At 43.3% G+C, this 23,867-nt stretch overlaps 1 protein-coding gene across 1 annotated transcript in view; it reads left to right on the top strand.

Moving 5' to 3' along the window:
- Positions 1–7,778: 7,778 nt before the first annotated feature.
- LAMC1 (laminin subunit gamma 1) overlaps positions 7,779–23,867 on the top strand; it is a 134,144-nt gene continuing 118,055 nt past the window's right edge. Inside the window, exon 1 of the mRNA XM_032779468.2 lies at positions 7,779–8,392. Within this exon, the coding sequence (XP_032635359.1) occupies positions 8,020–8,392 (373 nt within the window). The 5' untranslated portion in view covers positions 7,779–8,019. The remainder of the gene's footprint in view (positions 8,393–23,867) is intronic.

Raw genomic sequence — 23,867 nt, 5'->3', positions numbered from 1 at the left:
TAATATTAATTAATTTGATTCTATATGAACCCTTTATTTGATTTTATGCTTTGGCGTATTTGATTTAGCTAATAAAATATATCAAACTGGAAAACTGTGTAGTTCAGATGTTTGTTCCCCAGATGTCAGGGCTCCAGGGTAAATAAGAGGAAACTCTGTGACCCATGCAGTGGTGGTCCATAGAACCACCATATAGTCTTACCACAATTGGTGCCCAAACGGGAACACTGTTAGCTTGTGAAGAAAAGGTGCATTATATATTCATTTCTTTTAACAAACAACATGCATATTAGAACTTTGTTGGGCCTGGGGTGGATACTAGCTAGTCAACCTATAAGTTGATGTGACAGCCCTCAGGGTATCCAGAACTTTAAGCCACCTCGTTACTCCGTGCCTCCAGCAAGAGGGAGTCTTTCTTGTGGTAGGTGGCTGGCTGTTTCCTGATACCACAATGTTTTCAGCCACTCAAGCACTCTCCTCTCTGCTATGCCAGCCCTAACTTCACCTTTCAGGTTAATCCCTGAGTCCCCTTTGAATCATTCCTCTGTGATATCCAGCCCCTGACACTGGCTACTCAAAGGAATTTCAGATCCTTTTCACCCAACAGAGCAGTGTACTCCATTTTACCAGTTTTACCTTAAATCACTGCTTCTGTAAACCACAGGGCAATTGTGAGCACTTAAATAAACATACTTTTATTTTTTTAAAAAGAATAGAGAAGTGTGAGAAAGTGATAGGAAACAAGTGGTCACAACACAAACAAAATCATAAAACAGGAACCTGGGTCTACACTTTCCAGTAATTATCCTTCCTATCTAATAAAGTAGGGTTTTCCCAAAAATTCAGTCTGTTGCAGAGCTAGCGAATGTCATGGTTTCATAAGAACCAGAATCCAAATGTTCATGAAAGCCCCTTGTTCGTCAAGGGGGTTCCTCAGTGAATGGATACAGAGGGTCTTCCCTACATTCTGTTGTACTAAAACAGTCTTTTGTCTTTATTCGTAGCTAGGGCAATTTCCCACCTGCCATACTGGTCTGTTCACCTTCAAGTGGTTTTGACTGCTTGCAATTGTCTTTGATGGTTTTCCATTGACTGTTCTGCGATGCGGCAAGGATAAATGATAGAATCTTGCATTACTTCCCAGGTGACTAGGGAGGGGTGACAACTCCCTCTTGCTTGAATGGGCCCTCACCAAGACACATTACCCTGATTAATTTTTACTCCAAATCCATAAAGCATATGTTCTATACCCATTGTTCCTTAAATATTATCTGTACCTACATCTTGCAATGATTGAGTCTTGACAAGTTATGAGCTTTCTGCAGATATTTTACATGTTAGTCTTTATGGGTAAATATCCTGTAAGATGTTTGGTGTAGTGAGTTTGTTGGGTCTGAGGTAAGAGATGTTTGCAAAGAATAGGTCTCTGTCATCTGACAAGTGAATCCATTTTCCTTACACATTTGTAGCAGTCCTTGCTGCCATGGGTTTTCATATGCTTTTTCTTCACTGCCAAAAAGATGTGTTCTTTACAGCGAGATAACTACTGTGCGTTAGTTATCTTGCTTCAAAATTCTAGTAGAGGCAAGACAGCTGTAAAATCCTAGCAGAAAAAAAGCACTTGTAGTTTTTACCACAAGATAGCAAGGTGATGTCAACACTCTATCCCCACCCCCAAATCCATGGTTTACTAGTTTACACTGTGGTAGAACTACAGTGTCTTGTCTCCACTAGGATTTTACAGTGGGATAGCTAATGTGTTTGTTAACCTGTAGTAAAAATGCATCTTTTTTTAGCCATGAAGACACAGCCATAGCACTTTTGTTACATCTTGAGGCTGATATTCACAATTGTCATTTTTTCCTACGGTTTGGTGGTGATAGTGTACATTAAGTTGCTCTCTGAACCCTGAGGATCCTCAATGTTTCTTTTTACACCTGTCCTCTTTTTGGAGACTTGCAATACTAGCTAGACCCAGTTCCTGGACATGGATACCTTGTACCTTTCTCCTTTTGCAAACCTGTGTAGTGCCAGGCACAATCTAGGCCCTCATTAACCATTCATGCTGTTACACCAAAATGCTGTATTCTCAATTCTCTCATTTTAAATTAACAAAATACAATTATTTTAAACTGAAAAACATGTGGTACTATGTGAAGGAAGCTGATGCTGTTGGACTACTAGCTGCATTTATATGGCATTGCCATGAGGGATCTAGCATCTCACTCCACTGTAGACATAAGGCTCTTCGCTATGTCAGTTTTCTTCAATTGTCAATCAGCTCATATCTAATGGAGTGATGTTTCCTGTTTACTAAACAAATCTCTGGAGAAATACCCTTTTTCTACATAGCAGGAGAGCTGGGTTTACACAAGAGCAAACATAGGTTTGTCTGCATTCCTGAATCTGAAAAGTTGCAGGGAGATCCCATAGTGATAGCTGTCTCATTGTTAGTAGCAATAAATCAGAACCCAGTCTGTAGTCATGTCTGGCAGAGCTGATGCCTCCAAGCACTATGGAGATCTGGGTTCAGACAGGATAATGTCCAAGAAGATGAGTTTATTAGGAATTTTTTAAAAAAGGAGGGGAATACACCAATCTGATAGACATATAATTCTGCCATTCTTTATGATCATTTAGAGTGTTTTCTTGACTTGTTCTGTTTGACTTACCCTGTGGCTTTGAGTAAGTCCTTTATCTTTTCTCTGCTTAAGTTTTGCCAATATGTAAAATGAGGATAATACTTATGTACCTCACAAAAGTAAGGTAAGGATTCATTATGCAGAAGCAGTAGTTACAGTCGCCAACTGGAGTTCCATTATGGGGCTGATTGTGATTCTCACTCTCAACCCCCATTAGTTAAAAAAAGCCTTTGATATGCTTTCAGATTTTTTAGGGTTAAGTCTCATTGGCAACTAGTAACTGACTTAAAAATCTTGACAAACTTTGTTTCTTGATGTTAATAGCCTTTAAAATAATTCCTTACAATTTTTTACAAATTGCACTACTAGAGGGAGATATAGAAATATTATGCACCTAATCATACACAATTACAATCACAAGTAGATTTTTTTAGATTGGCTTTTGTAAGAGACAACTAGTAAAATTTTAAAGAAATTAATACTATTATAAAAAGAAATATAAAACTTTGCTACTTGGTTAATGAAGCCAATGGGTAAACACTGATAATGACCCACATATTCCTGTTATTCCTTCTACTCTTCTAGTAACCTTAGCTGCTAAATCTTAATCTGAAACTTCAGGATATTCTGGCCCAGAGGCTACAAGATGAGTCATAGGGTACGTCTACACTGCACGATTATTTCGAATTAGCTTAAACCGATATTACAAAACAGATCTAATAAAATCGGTTTAGCGCGTCCACAGTGGGATCCCGAAATCGATTGTTTGCGTCCATGGTCCAAAGCTACCATCGATTTCAGGAGCGGTGCACTGTGGGTAGCTGTTCCTCAGCTATCCCATAGTTCCCACTTCCGTGTTGAGAGCACAGTGCCTGATGGGGCAGAAAACATTGCCCCGGGTGGTGCTGGGTACAGCCTCACCCCTCCCTTTGTGAAGGCAGCAGACAACCCTTTGGCGCCTTTTTCGCGGAGTGCATTGAGCAAACGCCATAGCACAGCAATCTTTCCCTTTTTTTTTTCACGTGGTGGTGGGGGGAAATAAACTGAGGAGCTGTTCCCTGAACCACGCCAGACACTGTGTTTGAACCTACAGACATTGGGAGCTCAGCCAAGAATGCAAATAATTTTCAGAGACTGCTGTGGACTGTGGGATAGCTGGAGTCCTCAGTACCCCCTCCCTCCCTTCATGAGCGTCCATTTGAGTCTCTGGCTTCCCGTTACGCTTGTCACACAGCGCTGTGTATCCTGGAGTTTTTTATTCAAACGCTTTGGCATTTCGTGTTCTGTAACGGAGCTGCATACAACAGATTTGTCTCCCCATACAGCGATCAGACCTAGTATCTCCCGTACGGTCTATGCTGGAGCTCTTTTTCGATTTCAAACTGCATCGCCAGCCGTGCTGATCAGAGCTCCACGCTGGGCAAGCAGGAAATGTAATTCAAAAGTTCGCGGGGCTTTTCCTGTTTACCTGCCCGCTGCATCCGAGTTCAGATTGCTGTCCAGAGCGGTCAGTGCTGCACTCTGGGATGCCGCCCGGAGGCCAATAACGTCGATTTCCGTCCACATGAACCCTAATCCGAGTTATCACTATCGAATTTAGCGCTACTCCTCTCGTTTGGGAGGAGTTCCGAAACCGATTTAAGGAGCCGTTTAACTCGATATTAATGACGACGTCTGTGAACGGATACAGCGTTAAATCGGTATATCGGCCATTAAACCGATTTAAAGTCGCAGTGTAGACCTGGCCATAGGGACACTAAAAAGAATGAGGAGTACTTGTGGCACCTTAGAGGTTAACAAATTTATTTGGGTATAAACTTTTGTGGACTAAAACCTGCTTCATCAGATGATTGCAGTGGAAAATACAGACTAACACAGCTACCACTCTGAAATAGGGACACTAATAATCTATGATTCAGCAGGATGTTGGAATGTAGATAATGAGAGTATTTTAAAGGGAAGCTACAGAGAACTTAAAGTAAACAGTCAATTTGGCTAAATTTTACAGTTAGTTTTATGTACCCAAGGGAAAAATGTATTCCATTCCCAGCATCTTCACTTCCTCCCTTATTTCCTTTCCCCCCAGCGCTCCCCCCTCCCCTAAAAAAAGACTAAAGTGCAAAGAATCTTAATGACAGGAAATACCTCAAATGCATTTTAAAGCAGCTAAAGCCTTCTAGCTTCTGGGGGCCTGAACTCACCCTGACTTATATGACTTATTAAAGTTGTATTAAATTCCCTCCTTACATGTTGCTTGAAACTCCACTTGCACCTCTCTCAATGAGAGGATTTCTCCCTGCAGGAGTGGCTGTATTTTACTGACTGGTATCAGGGTATTGGACAATCAAAATTTTATTCGTGAGGAAAGCAGAGGTTAGAAGGGGGAGCCAGGCTAATAAATAGTGCTCTAATCTTGTCCAACAAATACTACTCAGAGCCAAATCCAGACCTAATGTAAGCAGGTGCAACTGCCCCAAAGTCAGTGGAGTTGCACTAATTTCCATGAGGTTTGATTTTGACCCTATGTTCCCACAAAATTCTTGAGGCTGCAGAATGAGGCAAGGGAAATATTGTAATATATTTAACAAATTATAGTGCAAACCATAGAAAAATATATAGAAAAAATGTATTTCTTGGGGCTCGAAAATTGTTGAATATTTAGAACCAAGGAAGAGACTGTCTGGAGGTAGTATGTTGTGCAGCTTTGGTCATCTGAGTTTTTCCTATGTGACTCTTATGTGTCTTGCTGACTGCCCTTTTACATATGACTTTAGCATTTGAGACTCTCCTATGGGGAGACCAGCTTCTTTGATATTTTGTTTAGGTACTGATACCTACTTGCAACTTGTACACAGTCTCTGATTTGCTTTATGACTTCCTTTTTAGTAACTTGCTACCTCCTCTAGATAGCTAGGTGGCTTAGCAGAATTCTCATTTTTGATTCATCTTAATGATTGTATAACTTAAAACAAATTTTTGTCAGAGAGAGAGAGAAGGGGGGTGAAGTAATAACTTTTACTGACCAACTTCTGTGGGTGAGAGAGACAACATTTTCAGCCTACACGGAGGTCTTCTGCAGGTCTAGGAAACTTAGTTTCAAAGCTAAATACACTCCATCGTGTATTTAGCTGTGACATGCGAGTACGTTTCCCAGATGTAAGGAAGACATATGTGTGGCTCAAAAGGAATCCACCTTCCTTTCTGCTTCCCCCCTATCTACAAGGTGCCTCCCCTCTTGTAGCTGGGGGAAGTAGTAGATGGGGTATATCTTAACTTTAGTACGGGTTTTGATACTGTCTCACGTGACCATGTCATAACCAATCTAGGGAAAAACAACCTAGATGGAGTTACTATAAGGTGGGTGCATAAGTGGTTGGAAAATAATTCCCAGAGAGTAGTTATCAGTGGTTCACAATCATGCTGGAAGGACATAATGAATGAGGTCCCGCAGGGATCGGTTCTGGGTCTAGTTCTCTTCAACATCTTCATCAATGATTTAGATATGGCATAGAGAGTACACTTATAAAGTTTGCGAATGATACCAAACTGGGAGGGGTTGCAAGTGCTTTGGAGGATAGGATTAAAATTCAAAATGATCTGAAGTAAATAGGATGAAACTTAATAAGGACAAATGCAAAGCACTCCACTTAGGAAGGAACAATCAGTTGCACACATACAAAATGGGAAATGACTGCCTAGGAAGGAGCACTGCGGAAAGGGATCTGGGGGTCATAGTGGATCACAACCTAAATTTGAGTCAACAGTATAATACTGCTGCAAAAAAGCACATCCCAGAATGATGTTTATTAGTAGGAGTATTGTAAGCAAGACACGAAAAGTAATTCTTCCACTCTACTCCACGCTGATTAGGCCTCAACTGGAGTATTGTCTAGTTCTGGGCACCACATTTCAGGAAAGATGTGGACAAACTGGAGAAAGTCCAGAGAAGAAGAACAACAAAAAAAATTAAAGGGCTAGAAAACAAGACCTATGAGGGAAGATTGAAAAAAATTGGTTTGTTTAGTCTGGAGAAGAGAAGACTTGAGCGGGGATGTAACAGTTTTCAAGTACATAAAAGGTTGTTACAAGGAGGTAGGAGAAAAAATGTTCTTTTTAACCTTTGAGGATAGGACAAGAAGCAATGGTCTTAAATTCCAGCAAGGGCAGTTTAGGTTAGCTATTAGGAAAAACTTCCTGTCAGGGTGGTAAGCACTGGAATAAATTGCCCAGGAAGGTTATGGAATCGCCATCATTGGAGATTTTAAAGAGCAGTTTGGACAAACACCTTTCAGAGATGGTCTAAATAATACTTAGTCCTACCATGAGTGCAGGAGACTGGACTAGATGACCTCTTGAGGTCCCTTCCAGTTCTGTGATTCTTGTGTCTCTCTCACCAACAGAAGTTGGTCCGATAAAAGATTTAATCTCACTCCCCCCCCCCCCCCGCCATCCTACTGGGACAGACACAGCTACAACAACATGGCATAGAATTTTTGTCCTAGTTAGTCTAATTATGATCCTTAATTCCCAGTATTGTCTTGACTTTTGTGTGATCTGCCAGCCTGTTCCGGTGCCAGAGGGAGGGGTGAGGAGCATGAAACCAGAGAGTGCCCTGCTAAGCAGGAGCAGAGGACGGACTGTTAGTTGCAGAGCCCTGCACTGGAGGTTCTTCAGCAGCGTGGAGCCCCCCCATGGAGCTGCAGCTAGCTATGGGGAGGGGGATGCGCCCTGCCCAGCTCAGACTCCGGGTTTGATTCAGCGAGGGGAATTCTCACCCAGCTGGACAGTTTGAATGTCACTTGATTTCCGTGGGCGGCACGCTACGGGCTAGAGGCGGCGCCTTCAGCCGGGTCCCGAGTGGGGAGTGCAGGCCCCGCCCAGCGAAGCCCTCTCATGCGGGAATCCACAGGCTGCAGCTCCCTGTCCCCCTAGAGACGCAGCCCTAGGGATGCACCGCTCCCCAGCACGGCTCCTTTAAGTCCCCATGCGCTCGTCCGCCCTCCAAAGCGGGGGGGAGGGGGGGGGTCACCACGGAAACAGCCGAGCGCTCCGGAGACCCAGGTCCCCCTGCCCTGGCCGGGAAGGGGGAGGGATGTGTCTCCCAGCGTGCACCGCGCGCGCAGCCCCCACCCCCTTGTGGCGCCTGCTCCTCCTCCGGCCGGGCCCGCTTCCCCCCTGCCTGCTCAGTCGCAGAGCAGCGGGAGCCGCCCGACCGTTCGCTGCTCCTAGGCTGCTTCTCCGCACGTAGCCAGCGCGCGCCCCCCAGCTCAACCGCCGCCGCGTTTCGCGCCCCCGTCCCCTCACGGCGCGAGCCGCTTGGGTGGCGGCTGCTGTTCCATCTCGCGCCGCGCGCGGGCGTCGCTAGTGCCGGCCGAGGATGTGTCGCCGGGCGCTGCCTTTGCTGTTGCTGCTGGAGCTGGCCGGGCGCTGCGTCGCCGCCATGGATGAATGCGCGGACGAGGCGAGCGGGCGGCCGCAGCGCTGCATGCCCGAGTTCGTGAACGCCGCCTTCAACGTGACCGTGGTGGCCACCAACACGTGCGGCTCGCCGGCCGAGGAGTACTGCGTGCAGACCGGCGTGACCGGGGTCACCAAGTCCTGCCACCTGTGCGACGCCGCCCAGCCCCACCTGCAGCACGGCGCCGCCTTCCTCACCGACTACAACCAGGCGGACACCACTTGGTGGCAGAGTCAGACCATGCTGGCCGGGGTGCAGTACCCCAGCGCCATCAACCTCACCCTGCACCTGGGTAAGTCACCGGGATTCTTTGCTCCGCCTGTCCCCGCCCTAGGCCATTCCCCCTCCCGCAGAGGCGCGGAAGGGCTGTCCTGGAGAGACCGGTACCCGCCCCCTCTTCTCCCACTCAGGAACAGTGGTGACACGTGCATGCCTGTCCCCTCCACACACTTAACGTCTCTGCCTTGCATTGCGGTGCCCCAGTCCTACAGGAGCACGGTCCCGCGTACCCCCCCTGTCGTCCCTGCCATCTGCACCACTAGAGGCATGGCTACATGTATGCATTTCCAAACCTGGGTGGGGAAAAACCAGCTGTGCATGTAAGGCTTCCCGCAACAGCAAACTGAAGAGCAAAGATGGGGTTCCGATGAGAAGTGTGAGTGCTTGGAATTCAAGGATGAAAAGAGCAGGGCTAATTTCAGATCAAGCTTCTTAACTCTTTAATAGTTTGTGTGGCTTCTAAACCTTCGGTGACCCGCTGTAAAAACATAAAAGAATCGTAACTTTATGCGTATGCATTCCCTTCTGTGTGCATTGTATCGGGGTCCCTGTGCCGGATAATCACTACCTCTCCCTTTGCAACCTGCACTAGCAAAGACCCATCTGTGTGCGCTGCTGGTTTTGTCATTTCATGCACAAGCGTCCTGTACCTAGTGCTTAAATCAACGGAGAAACCTTTTACTTTCTTGTTCCTGCATCACCAGAGAATTCACTATTCCTGCTCCCTTTCCCCAAAATACCCTCCACTAGTAGTTTCTCCTGCATACATGGCCTATCTCTGCACTTAATTCCTAAAATAAGAAATCTAGTTCTTCCCTTCTGACTGCCTGTCCTAAACGAACACCGTCCCCTCCCTGCTTCCTGTACTAGAGTTGCATGATTTCTCCTTTTCCCAAACAAGGACTCTACTTCCTCGTCTCTTCACAACCATCCATTTTAAACTAATAGACCTGCCGCAGCCTGTGAGAAACTTTGTCCCACTCCCATGCCCCTCATCTTTTCCTTTTTGCCTTCTAATAATGACCCTATCTGAATTTTCCTTGAGATAATGTAATGAGGGCCAGTTGCCCCTTAACTTTTGTGTTGAAACTTGGAGATCTCCATGGCAACTTATGCCCATTCCCATCCACTGAACAGATTAGTCATAGTAAAGAAAAAAAAAAAGTAAACCTGATGAAAACTGCACAATACACTTTTTGGGGAGAGTGGGGAGGAGGAGGAGGAAGGAGGAGAGGGATGGAAGGGACCATGCATAATGTTGCAGTGTGTGTGCCTGGCACTTTAAAGACTTTTCTGTCACAGAGTTAACTTGTTGCTTTGTGGTATTCAAATTTAATTAAAGGCCACAAAGCTTAATCCTATTATACAGAAAACAAAGGTACATGTGTCTGTCCCAGCTGGTCATAAATTACTGAAAGTGACTTCTGCTGTATACAAGCAGGCTATCCTCCTTGGATTCTCCCTTTCTTTGATTTGTGTGTTTGGATGAGGTCATCTTTGCAAAGGTTTTGATTCAGCACTAGAAATACTTTTCACACTTCTGGGTTGCATTTTTTTAAATGTAATTATATTTATGAAGTTTGGCAATGTATATATTCAAAATTAACAGGTATATAAACAAATCATAAATGAAAATTGTAGGGAAGCGTTTAAAGATCAACAAAGTTAAAGGCTTGCCGTGTAGATTCAGATCTCATTGTGCTTGAAACAAACCCTTAAACAGGGTTTTGCAATAAATCTCAGCTCCTGCTATCTGCAGAGCAATAATTGTCTCATTCTTAATGCACAAAGCAGGATAAGCTTGTAGACATCAGAGTTGGAATTCAGAAAGGGAAAGGTTGACAAGAAAAACAAAGGAAATGGAATAAATACTTCCTGCAGTAAATGTGTTAGATTTTTCTCTGCTCATGTGCTCACTATTCTGTCACTCTAAAGTGGATGAGTTGCTGCTAAGGGTTCTGGGTTAAATTAAACAATTCCACTTTTTGGTCATGTTGAACAAACTTCTAAACCAGAACAGTGCTGTCTGTTACTCTGGGAGATCTAGCACCATAAAATTAAAAAAAACTACTCTTTGTCATGTGAAAAAGTAACTGTGTAGTAAAACTCATTTTAAAAGAATGAGATTCACTAACATGAGGTTACTTATGTATCAGAGGGGTAGCGGTTTTAGTCTGGATCTGTAAAAGCAGCAGAGAATCCTGTGGCACCTTATAGACTGCTTTTACATGAGGTTACTTGTGTTTCAGTGGTGGCTGAAGTACATGTGATCTGAAAAGCTCTTTGGTGGCTAAAATACTATATAACACGAAGTGTACTGAGGATGATATATAAATATTTTACTGAGGCAATGTTTCTTGTCAATTAAAAGGGGAGATTGGAAACTTAAGTCTAAGCGTTCAGCAACAGGATATGATAGTCGCTTGAGTATTTTCAAAAAAATTGGCTTTGGAATAAGACTTCTTAAGCTTGGTTTCAACTTAGAAGCAAACTTTTGATCCTGTTGAAATTTCACCAAAATTGATTCAGCTGTTTAAGCTGTCTCAGTGCGGAGCCAAGGGAAGTGTGTGTTTTGTTGTTGTTGTTTGTTGTTTTTAAGTATTAAATGGTTTAGATGTCTACACTGGCAGAGTTACAGCGCCGGGAGTTAAAGTGCTGCTCAGAGAGAGTGTGAACACACAACAGTGGTTTCCCTTTAATGGTCAGCTGCCTGTGCAATAGTATGTGCACATTTTTGTGGTACTTGCAGCGGTATTTGGAGTAGTGTGCTCCGGGCAGCTATCTCACAGAGCACCTCTTCCTCTTCTGCAGCTAAGTGTTGTGGGAAGGCAGAGGGGGTTGCGGGGCATCCTGGGTCCTGTTCCAGTGCTTTGTGATGCGCAGCTTCGCATCCCAGCAATCCCTGTGCTTTTGTCCGCATTTGGCATTGTCTTTCAGTGGTTTGAGTACTGCGCACCCTGCTTCTTTGGACTGCAGGAATGGATCCCAAACTGTTAACCAGTATGCTGCTTGCTCTGACCAACACGTCACAAGTGACAGTGGAGTTATTCCTTAAACTACAAAGGCAAAAGGAGTGTGACATTGATCTCGCCACGTGTACTAGCTATGACATGAGATTGCTTGTGGCATAGTGGAATGCTGCTTTTTGGGCTCGGGGAACAAGCACTGAATGGTGGGATCACATTGTGATGCATGTCTGGAATGATGAGCAGTCACTGCAGAACTTTCAGATGAGGAAAGCCACATTCATGGGACTGTGTGGTGAGCTCGCCTGAACCCTGCATCGCAAGGACACAAGAATCAGAGCTGCCCTGCCATTGGAGAACACATGGCAATTGTAGTGTGGAAGCTCCAGACTGCTACCGATCGGTCGCTAACCAGTTCGGAGTGGGAAAGTCGACCGTTGGACTCGTGTTGACGGAAGCGTGCAGGGCCATTAATTGCATCCTGCTCTGAAAGACTCTGACTCTGGGCAACATGCGTGACATTGTGGATGACTTTGAACAAATAGGCTTCGCTAACTGTGGAGGGGCGATAGATGGCATACATATTCTAATTCTAGCACCAAACCACCTAGCCACTGAGTACATTAATTGGAAGGGGTATTTCTCAATGGTTCTCCAGGCGCTTGTGGATCACTGTGGGCATTTCACAGACATAAACGCAGGCTGGTCTGGAAAGGTGCATGATGCACACATCTTTCAGAACACTGGCCTGTTCAGGAAGCTGCAAGCAGGGACTTTCTTCGCGGACCAGAAGACCCCACCTACCCCTTAAAGCCATGGCTTATGAAGCCATACATGGGGCAACTTGACACCAGCAAGGAGTGGTTCAACAAAAGACTGAGCAAGTACAGAATGACTGAGTATGCTTTTGGCCGTTTAAATTCCCGCTAGCGCTGCCTCTATAGGGAGCTAGACCTGGCCAATGACAATATTCCTATGCTTATAGCTGCCTATTGTATGCTCCATAATATTTGTGATGGCAAGGGTGAAAGCTTCACTCAGGACTGGACCGCAGAGGCTCAGCACCTGGAGGCTGAGTTTGAACAGCCAGAGACCAGAGCTATTAGAGGGGCACAGCGCAGGGCCATAAGGGTCAGGGTTGCCTTGAGGCAGTAATTTGAAGCTGAAAGCCACTAAGATTTGTTACTATGCTCAGGAGTGCAGTTCTTGTAATGCTAGGAGGTGATGCTTGGTGCAGATGATGCAATATGAGGGTTTAACATAATTGTATGTTGCTTTGCTGGGCTTGTTTTGCTTTAAATTAATAGAATAAAGATTGCTTTCAAACCAACATCATTCTTTTATTAAAAAACAATCACCGGAAGGGAGAGTCAAACAAAAAAACTCATCCGCAATGAGTGGTATGGGGGAAGGGAAGGTCCCAGGAGGTGGGGTCCTGGGATGACAAAAAAAATTGTGTATGTCCAGGGATCATATCCAGTCTTCTCCTTTGAAGTACTATGCAGCAAGTACTGTACTTCAGCAGGGCCAAACTGCAGAGGGATAGGTATTGAGTGCAGTGGGTAATGGGAGTCCACAGTGCTGGACTGTGAGGGGGGAGGAGTAGAATGTCGCAGGTATATACTGGAGACAAGAGGTTGATAAGAGTGTGTTGTTGGTGTCTGGGGGGAGCATGAAGAAGAGTTTTGTGACAGCGGCTGCATAGGAGGGCGGGTGCAGAGCTGCTTGGTTTGCAGAGCTAGTATTGCCTAGAAGAGCGTGTCTGCTTGGCACTCCATAACATTAAGGAGCCACTCTGGGGTTTTATTCTGATGTGCCGCGTTCTCCTTTTGGTCCCTCTTTTTTTTTTTTTTTTTTGCTGTTCCCGACACTCCTTCAATTCCTGTTTCTCGGCGGCGGAGTGCATCATAACATCGCACAGAAAGTCCTCCTTAGTTCTTCTTGGCCACTTTCTAATTCTGCGCATCTGTTCAGCCGCCGATAACAAAGAGGGAGGCTGGGCTCCCAAGGTCATCTCTGTGACGTTTAAACGCAACATTTTACAGAAGCAGTATGGTTTGCAATGCAGACAACATTGATTCAGTAATTTAAAACACAGCCAGTACTCACACACCTGTCACTAACTGGCTGACCCCTGGCAAGCACACATGAGCCACAAGACCCTCTAAATGGTGAGTAGCCGCAGGGACAGGGTAAATCAGTCTTCCTATACTCTGCTGTACACTGGGCATGTGGCTCTTAAGTAGAGCCAGCACTGTAGGAGGGGGCTAATAATCATTCCTGTCCCCACGCTTTCCACAGGATGTGCTCATTATGGAAGATATTTTGCTGCTGAGGGTGAGCAGGGAATCAAAGGAGGGTCTTCTCCAAGACTGCAGCTTCTGCCCTGGCCCCTATGCAGCTCGCCTGTGTGCAACAACAGTTCTCCCCCGCCTGTGATGGCACAATGATGTGGGAAAGTTACTGTTAATGAGGCAAGAAATAAAGCAGCTCTGCCGAAGAACCTGTGCAGCAGATTGCCCACTATCTCAAGAGTTTCCTGGAGATCTCTGAGGGAGATTCCCATAAACTGAGGGAGTTAATTAACAGCCTGTTCTGCTGCTCAGACTAGGCATGTGATGGGAGACAAGCCTGCTTTCTGCAACCTTCCTGCCCCCCACAATTCACTTCAGCGATTCCCAAAATCAAATCCACTTACCAGGGACCTCCTCTCCTGTTTGCGCTTTGCCAGCATGCGACAACTGTGACTAGCTAGCCTCCTCTGGGGTAGAAAAAAGCTCCTGGCTGCATGCATCTCTGACCTCCAAGCAATCTGCTGCCTCTGGGTCCCCCTCCACATTCTTGAGCAAGATTTCTTCCTCCTGGCTTGGTCCACTCTCGACTGACACGTGAGCCACCGAAGTATCCACAGTGGTCTTCACAGTGGCGGTGGGGTCACCACCAAGTATTGCATCCAGCTCTTCGTAGAACCGGCAGCTCGTGGGCACAGCACTGGACTGGTGGTTTGCCTCCTGCGCTTCGTGGTAGGTGTTCTGCAGCTCCTTCACTTTGACCGTGCACCGCAATGTGTCCTGGGCTTGGCCCCTTTCTGTCCTGCATCGTGAAATCTGTCCATAGGTATCATAATTCCTATGTCTAGAGAGCAGCTGGGAAAGGACAGCCTCCTCTCTCCAAATGCTGATGAAGTCCAGCAACTCAGCATTTCTCCAAGCAGGGGATTGCCTGGTGCGTGGAGTGTTCATGGCCACCTAAAGATGCGGTGAGACCACTGCACACATCACTGAGGAAACAGGAAGGGGACTTTCAAAATTCCAAAGGAATTTATGGTGGTGGTGGTGGTGAGGGGGGGGAGATGATGGTTGGTTGCCTGAGGGCAGAGCAGTAGAGTTAAAACCGATGACCAGCATAGTAAGAACAGGCATTGTGGGACACCTCCCAGAGGCCATTCACAGCGCTGTAATCGACCATGGTGTCTACACTGGCGCCGCAGTGCTGTAGCCCTAGCGCAGAAAGCTGTACGCCACTCATCAGGGTGTTTTTTTTTTTTTTTTTTTTAAGCGCTACAACTGCGCAGTTTCACACTAAGTGTCTTGGTAGTGTGTACATCTTGGGAGTTACACCGCAGAAAGCTGCTTTACTGTGCAGAAACTTGCCAGTGTAGACAAGGCCCTAGTTAAAAATCTTCTGATTTAACATATAGGGCTAAATAAGGGTAAATGTCTAGGTTGAACTAGGAACTTCTCTCAGATAAGTTAGTCATTTTATGCTTTAGCATTTTGTGTAATTTCAAAATAGAAAGACCAAGATACCTTTTAAAAAATTCTCATGCCCCCAAATTAATAAATACTTTGTTTTAAAGATCATACGTTCAAGGACATGCAGATTATAGTTCACTACAGTGTGTCCTGTACTAATGGTCCCCTGTGAAGAACATTGTCCTGTTGCAGTGCCATTAAAATGTCAGTATCTTCAAGTGTTCCTTCATATGAATTGCACTTTTGTGCAGGCTCCTACTACAAAGGCCAGAAAAAGCAATCTCATAGTATTGCGGTTGGTAATGGATTTTATTATATAGGATGACTCAATTCAAGTACAGTTAATAAAGAGAAGGAAGATCTTGAGAAGTTATTAAGATTTCATGTAGTCATTTTTATCTTTATTTTTATTCATTGTTTAGAGTTTTTATTCAGGACATTTGTTATAGGAAGAAAGAAATCCTCTTCCTGCAACAATAACTTTGTTTCCTCAACTTTTCTGTTTTGGACAAATGTATTACTAAGCCCCATATAAAGTCAGGATTGGATTTCATAGGCATTTCATGCTACTCATTACCATTATCATGTGAATAGCTACATACATACGCTGCTTGCAGTGTTTTTGGAACTGTGTTGGAGACAAGATGGGTGAGGTGATATCTTTTATTCTACCAATCTCTCTTTGTGAGAGAGACAAGATTTTTAGATTACACGGAGCTCTTCTTCATTCAGATTGTATAAATCTTTCAGGTCTAGGAAACATACTTAGAATGTCCCCCTGAATACAAGGTGGAACAGATTGTTTAGCACAAGTAGTTAACACACATTTCAAGGGACCATTCAATACAGATGCTTTAATACAAAATATTACATATGCCCACATGTACATTTCAAAAGGAATTATTTTGGGGAAGTTGTATGGCCAGTGTTACATAGGAGGTCAGGCTATGATCACAGTGGTCTGTTCTGGCCTTGGAACCTATGAATCTACAGTACATCCAAGACTTTTTTTTTAAGTGCGTTTTCTCTATAAAAAGTTAGAGGAGTAATATTAGTATTGCAGCATAGTTATTGTTGAGATGGAACATTAATTTCAAGTTTCTGTTTGCAGGTTCTTGTGTGGTTTTTTTTTTTAGTACTCTTGCTTGTTTTTAGGTTAGAATTGAACTTAAATAATTTGGCTGAGTTTGAGCTATTTGGAATGTGCTTTTTTTTTTTTTTTTTTTTTTTGCTTTGCCAGTTTTTTTTTTCCCAGGCAGTTTCTTTGTACTCTGAAAGTTTGAAGAATAGTAGCCTTGCTGTAGATGGAATCTTCCATGTGTACTGACATAGTGGTAGAAATTTTGTTTAGAAATAGCAAAATTGTAAGTGTCAGACTATGTGTGATGCTCTGCTGTTTTGTAGTGACTTCCTGTAAGAAGTGCAGTTCACTAGCTTGTACTAAAAGAGTAAACTGGGTAAGATGGTTTTTAGCCTTGAATGCTCTGGATTCATCTCTGCACCTTCACCAGTCATCCTTGCATGAATTCCACACACTGTCTTTGCATGAATGAGTGACTGCATGTTCCGTTCAGATTTCATATGCTCTGAGGCTGTTCTCCTCCCCCCGCCGAATGCATTGCAGCCTACTGAGGATTTAATAATGAAACAGTAGGGGAGAGGGGGCAACAGGTATGATAGCCATTTGTACATTCGAACATAGTGGACTTTGGAATGCAAACCTCAGTATGAAGCATCTTTTTATTTTTCAGTGGCTAGTTTGTAAATTCAAAAAGTGTATATTTGATACTACAATCACAGTAATTAAATGCATTGGTAGTCAGGTTAAGAGAGCCACTTTTCAGGCACAACTAACCCATTCAAGACAAGTGCAAATTAACTATTTCATTTTCCACCATGCAAGCTGCTGTCCTGTTATAAAGAATCCTAAGTGTATTTGTACGTCAGAGATCTAGAGTCCTCTCTTGAAGCTATGGCTGTGACAACACTTGCATAGATTCCAAGGCCAGAAGAACCAGTGTGATCATTTAGTCAAACCTATTGTACAGCACAGGCCATAGAACTCCCCCAAAATAATTCCTAGAGCAGATCTTTTAGAAAAACATCTAATCGTGATGTAAAAATTGTCACTGATGGCAAATCCACCATGACCCTTGGTAAATTGTGCAGTGGGTAATTACTCGCTTTTTTTTAAATTATGCCTTATTTCTAGTTGGAATGTATCTAGCTTCAACTTCCATCCATTGGATCATGTTGTACCTTTCAATGCTAGAGTGAAGAGCCCATTATTAAATATTTGTTCCCCATGTAGCTGCTGATAAACTGTAATCAAGTCACCCCTTAACCTTCTCTTTGTTAAGCTAAATAGATGAGGCTCTTTGAGTCTGTCACTATAAGGCCTATTTTCCTCATTCTTTAATCATTCTTGTGGCTCTTCTCTTAATCCTCTTCAGTTTATCAACATCGTTTTTTAAATTCTGGGCACCAGAACTGGACACAGTATTCCAGCAGCAGTTGCATGAGGGCCAAATACAGAGGTAAAATAACCTCTCTACTCCTATTTGAGATTTCCCTCTTTATGCATCCCAGGATCGCATTAGCTCTTTTGGCTACAGTGTCATGCTGGGAGCTCATATTTGGCTTATTATCCATGACATCCCCCTATCTTTTTTCAGAATCATGGTTTCCCAGGATAGAGTCCCCCATTATGTAAGTATAGCCTGACAGTCTCTATGGATTCTTTGTTCGTGGATGTATACATTTAGCTGTATTAAAAGGTCCTCATCCTCCCTGATTGAACTAACCTCGTTATCTCTAGCCTGCTTCTTGCTTGCATATATACACTTGCCCCTGGAAATTTCCACTACATGCATCTGACGAAGGGGGTATTCACCCACGAAAGCTCATTCTCCAAAACGTCTGTTAGTCTATAAGGTGCCACGGGACTCTTTGCTGCTTTTACAGTTCCAGACTAACATGGCTACCCTCTGATACTAGTTTACTAAGTGATCCAGTTTACTCTGAATCAGTAACCCATCGTCCTTGTTGTTTACCACTTCCCCACTTTTTATGTCATCTGCAAACTTTATTCATGATGACTTTGTTTTCTTCCAGGTCGTTGATAAAAATGTTAAATACCATTGGGCCAAGCACTGATCCCTGCAGGATCCCACTATAAACACCAACACCAACTTGATGATGATTCCCCATTTATAATTACATTTTGAGACCTACCAGTTAGCCAGTTTTTAATCCAGTTAAAGTGTGCCATGTTAATTTTATATTTTTCAAAATGTCGTGCATTACCAAGTCAAACAGAAGTCTTAAGTTTGTTACGCCAACACTGTTATCTTTATCAACCAAACTTGTAATCTCATTAAAAAAGAAAAAGATATCAAGTTCGTTAGGATCTATTTCCATAAATCCATGTTGATTTGCATTATTTATATTACTCTCCTTTTAATTCTTTATTAATCGAGTCTCATATTGGTCACTCTCATTGTTATCTTGCCTGGGATAGAGGTCAGGCTGAGGGGCATATAATTATTCAGGTCATCCGGTGTACCCTTTTTAAAAATTGGACCAACCATAGCTTCCATTCTTCTGAAATTTCCCCAGTGCTCCGGGACTCTTTGAAAATCGACATTAATGGTCCAGGAAGCTTCTCAGCCATCTGTTTTAAAACTCTTGGATGCAAGTTCTCTGGGCCTGCTGTTAGACATTTTAAAAACGTTAGTAGTTTCTGTTCTACATCCTCTAGAATTACTAGTGGAAAGGAAGGAGTGTTATTGCCATATGATGAAACTATATCATCTATTTTTCCCCAAATACAGAGCAGAAATATTTATTGAATGCTTCTGTCTGTACCGCATTATTGTTGATGATTCTGCTATTTCCATCTACTAATGGACCAATATCATTGTTAGGATTCTTTTTTATCCTAATATATTTTAAAAACTCCCCTGTATTGTCCTCAACTCTGCTGGCCATAGACTACTTGTGTCCTTCTGCATCCATTATTAATTTTCTACTATTTCTAACATCTGATTTAAATTCATCCTCTTCCATTTGTAATGTATTATTTTTTATAGATTCCTTCACTTCCCTCCTAACCCAGGTCATATTTTTTTAACCAGTGCAGCCTTCTTTCTCAATTGTAGGATTGACTTTTTGGGCATCTAGTAAGCCAAGATGTTCTTAAATGATTCCCAATTATCATTCACGTTTTTCTTTTTAAATTCTTTCTCCTAGCCGATCTGGCTCATAATTGTTTTTAGTTCTGTGAAATTGGCCCTGTTAAAACACCTCGTATATAGATTACTCATCTGGACTTTATTTCTGCTCGCACATTATAAGGGATCATGACTTGATCATGTTTATACCTCAACTACCATTAATTTTCAATTTAAAGAGGGGATGGGGATTAGAAAGTGATGGTATGTGACTACTTTTTCCTATTTTTTTTTTTTTTAAGTGGTAGCAATGAAAAGTTTGGGTATAATATACCCTCCTATTTGTGGCTCTCCCCCAACTGAAACCTTCGGCTGCATTCCTGATTTCCCGCCCATGTTAATTAGTACTTAATTGCTGTTAGTATTGCCCCTGAGCCCGTTTATATGCACACCCAAGACATAATTACTGCCTTAAAGAGTTTATTCATTGAGGTAGCAGGAAAAGAAATTGAGTGCTGAAGTTTGATATTTAAGCAAAAGTCAGGTTGTGCAGGAACCGAGCCCTTCTGTGTTATCTCAGTACTGTGAGAGAGCCCCACGTTCACATACATTTTTAAAGGAAAATTCTCACTGAGCGTATGTCTACACTGCAGAGTTGTCAACAAAACTTTGGTCTTTCACAGGTACTTAAAAAAGCCCCCTCTACTCCCACCCCTAGAAAGACAAAAGTTTTGCTGATGCAAGTGGCAGTGTGAACGTGGCTTTTTTGGCAGGAGCGCTTGCCTGCTGACAAAGCTAATGCCACTCGTGGGGATGGAAGTATTTCATTGGCAAAAGTGATGGTAAAGCACCGACAAAGAGCGTTTACACACGCTCACTTTCAGCCTTGTCGCTAAAAGCTGCATGGTGTAGACAAGCCCTGTGTCTCTCTTCCTGTGCTCTCATTCCTCCCCCCAGTCTTCAGTCCTCTTTTCTTCTTTTTCCCTTAATTTCCCCTCTCCTGGACCTGCTCCAGTTACCCAGCTTCCCATTAACTTTCCCACACTGATCCCTGTTTCTCTCCTCCCAAAGGATTCTTGCTGTTACTGTCATTTCACTTTGTTCATGCACTCCTACTCTTTCCATCTGCCACAGAACCTTTTGATCCCAACGTTTCAAACCTTCTGCTAATACAGAGGCAGCATTCACAGCGCACTGGTTGGTGTTCAAAGCAGTAGAGGCCCTGTCTACATTACAAGTTCAGCCTGGTTTTTATAAGCATCTTGTGACACCCTTGCCTGGCTTATTTACATAAAACACGGATGAACTGTGGCCATGCAGAAGCTTTTTTCACAATACAGTTATATCCGTGCATCCCCACCAATCCATTCTAGAACAGTCTGGGTAATTATCCTATAATATCTCAGCAAGAAATAGTGCCCACCAGTATGGTGGTGATATGTGTGACTTATTACACAGAGAGCTTGAAGAAAGAGGCTTGTCCATACACTTTACAGAGGTATGGTTAGGGTCTCTATCCGTGCTAAGGGTGAAACTGTTTGTTGCCACAGTTAACTGAGGATTAACTATGTTGTTTGTAGAGGCAAATCTGTTTAGAGCTAATGTCACAATTTCCAAACCAAGCTGAAATGTGTAGTATAGACAGGTAGTGCCTAGCTTCCCAGTGTGTTCAATGCAAGACTGAAGAATAACTGCATGCCTCAGTTTCCTGGTAAATACCAGTGCATACTTGAAGACATAGATTATTTTCGCACCAGGCTCACTGTGTTACTGTATTTTCCTTCTGACTACTCAGCTAGCAGTGCCCTGTATTTTATTTTGAGGAGAGTAACCATGGCTGATTACGTATGCTCTCTCCTTGAAGTACAGTTTGGGGCATGATTGCCATTTGAAGGCATTTACAAGGAAATCTAGGCAGGAAGCCAGTTTCCATGTTCAGCCTGAGGATGGAGTTGCTACTTATTCACTGTAGACAGGATTTTTAAATACAGATCAGCAGCTTGTCCGTAGGCATATACTATACAACTTAATTTAAACTCATTTTATCTACATGAACCGGAGACAATCATTTTTAATTTAAATTTTTTTTTTTTGGAACACAATAACATTTGATATTCCAATTGCCATTTGACCCAATTACCTTACTGAAAACATAGGCTGGTGTTTTAACTATTAGGTATTTTCTTATGAAATGACTGCAAATAAAACTAAACGCACAGAACTACATTAATGTAATAGAATAGCTGGAATTCTGCATGCAGAAGCTATAATGTTCAAATCTTAGTGTGGTTGTGGGAAGCACAACCAAAACATCATACTACTGCTAACTGCTACTTACTGCTTTTGATGGTGGTTTAGAAGTGGTTACTATAGTTTGAATTTCCTCACTTAGATATATGAAATCTTAGTTGCAATGTGGCTATTGCATTAATATTTTTAGGTATTCTTTTGCAGCCCAGTGGGGACTTTTATCTTTTTCCTTATAAGATGGTTCTTGCATCTTTAAAGATACAGGTGCATTTTATCTAGGAATAGTTGTGCCTGCTAGTGCTAGTATACTTGAAGGTCTGTCATTTTCAGTTATAAACAACCCCTGTTAACTTGTTTATAAATCACTTGAGTTGGAAACTTGAAAGAAAAGGCTTGGCCTGGACATGATTTCTTTTAACCATATGCTAAATAAATGTGTTTTATTATGAAGTAAAGCAGTGATATGAAACTGAAAATGGATATTAACTGTTTAGTATGGGGTTACATTTATTCTCAAATAAGTGAGCATGGTGGTTGAGTCAGACAGTTTTAGCTCATTAATTTCCCTGTTTTAGTAGGTATCAGCTGGACCTATAATCTTCCTATATAATGTAGGTGGTGTTTTGTCAGAGTAGTAAATATTATTTAATCTGGAAGAAATCTCTCATCTGAGAGAAATGACTAACTCTGCGATTTGTCAGGAAATCCTTTGGAGACTTTGTTAAATCAAGGTCTGGGAATGGCTTGCTGAGCAGTTCAGTGACTTCACTGTGGTATTTGTGGAGCCCTGAGGGGACTCTATTTTAGTTAGTCTCACAAAGGCTTGATTTACATTTTGCAGGTTTCAACATGAGTAGTTAAGAGATCAGCTTTTTAATGGCCAGCAGTTGTTCAGTGCGGTTATATAAAGTTGCTTTAAAGCTCTTTATCTCCCTCCACCTCCCATGCAACCTTTAAATTCTTATGTTTTCTCTCATTCCTTTCTCCTGTTTCTTTCTTGGGACTCTGGTGCCACACTACAGGAGGCATTTGGGAATACTATGCGTGGCTGAACATTTATTTTAGGGGATGGAGAGAGTTGGGATTGTATGGCATTTTGCTGCACAAAATAGCTGCTATTTGTGGTGCTCAGTATGAATTGCTGTTGGGATTTATCATTAGACCTGGCACTTAAAAGCAGTCACGTTTGTAGTTTTTAATATTAGCTGTCATTTGATGTTCAGATTTAGTAGTTTGTTGTACAAATATTGGTTTATGTAGTAGGTAAAGGGGTAGTTTGTGTCCCTTGCAAGCTCCCCATAAATATAAGTTTCTTAAAGCTTGGAGTTGCTGGTTTCTCCAGGAATTTGCAAATTGCTGTTAATGTGATTTAGTCTCAAACTGTCTAAATACAATGGTAGTTTCAATACAAACTGACAAGACAGGAATTTCAAATCTGTGGTGGATTTCAACTCTTAAATTGCAGCACAGAAAGGCACAAAAGCAGAATTGAGAACATTATTCTTTACTTTGAGTGTTGTAGCGCCTGCCAGTCTAACATCTGTAAAGTTAAATAGTGTGTACATTCTCAGGCCCCAGTCCTGCAAATCACGGGTGGTGGGCATAAGAGGCCTGGGGAGACTAAGCCTCTCTAAACAGGATGCGGTGACCTTTCCACTCCCTTTGGAGCACCACTGCCAAAAGGGCACCCGGGCCGTAGCCATGCCCATGCTCTGCCTCAAGGTCCCACTCCATCGTCTTCCCCAGTGGCCCTGCCCTCATTCTGCCCCTTTCCCCCAGGGTCCGGCCCTCATTCTGCCTCTTCCTCCGAAGCTTCCCTCCCCGCTGTCCACCAGCTGGGGTGGAGAGGCGCAAGTGGCAGGCAGGTGGTGCCTCAGGGCAGGGGGACAGGCTTAGGGTCGCGTGCAGGTTGCACAAGGGTGGGGCCTCAGGGGAGGAGGCTGAGCAAGGGCACATCTCGCTGCGGAGCAGGAGGTGGGGTCATAATCTGGACGCTGTTGGGGCCCCTTACTTTTAGGGAGCTTCCAGTGCTCATGCCCAGCCTCCTCAAATGCAGGAGTCACGCACTGTCCATGCTGCAAATGTTATCACGTGATTAGTTCGTGGAACTTAATAAAACTAATCCGTAAGCATAATTTTACATAGACATGTTTAAGCTGAGTATCAGGGTTTCAGTCTCCTACCATTCGGTTAAAAACAGTTATGAAAGTGTAAGCGCTGGCATGTTAAACTGAACTACTGTACTTGTGGACACAGGCGCTGGCTTCTAATTTTCCCTGGGAGAGGTCAGCCTCTGCTCAGTTCCAGGCCCCGCCTTCCCTCTTCCCACCCACACTCAACCTCTT

Source organism: Chelonoidis abingdonii, chromosome 7, assembly GCF_003597395.2.
Source record: "Chelonoidis abingdonii isolate Lonesome George chromosome 7, CheloAbing_2.0, whole genome shotgun sequence".
Lineage (NCBI taxonomy): Eukaryota > Metazoa > Chordata > Testudines > Testudinidae > Chelonoidis > Chelonoidis abingdonii.
The sequence above is the reverse complement of the archived record's forward strand: the minus strand, read 5'-3'. Positions and strand labels throughout refer to the sequence as shown.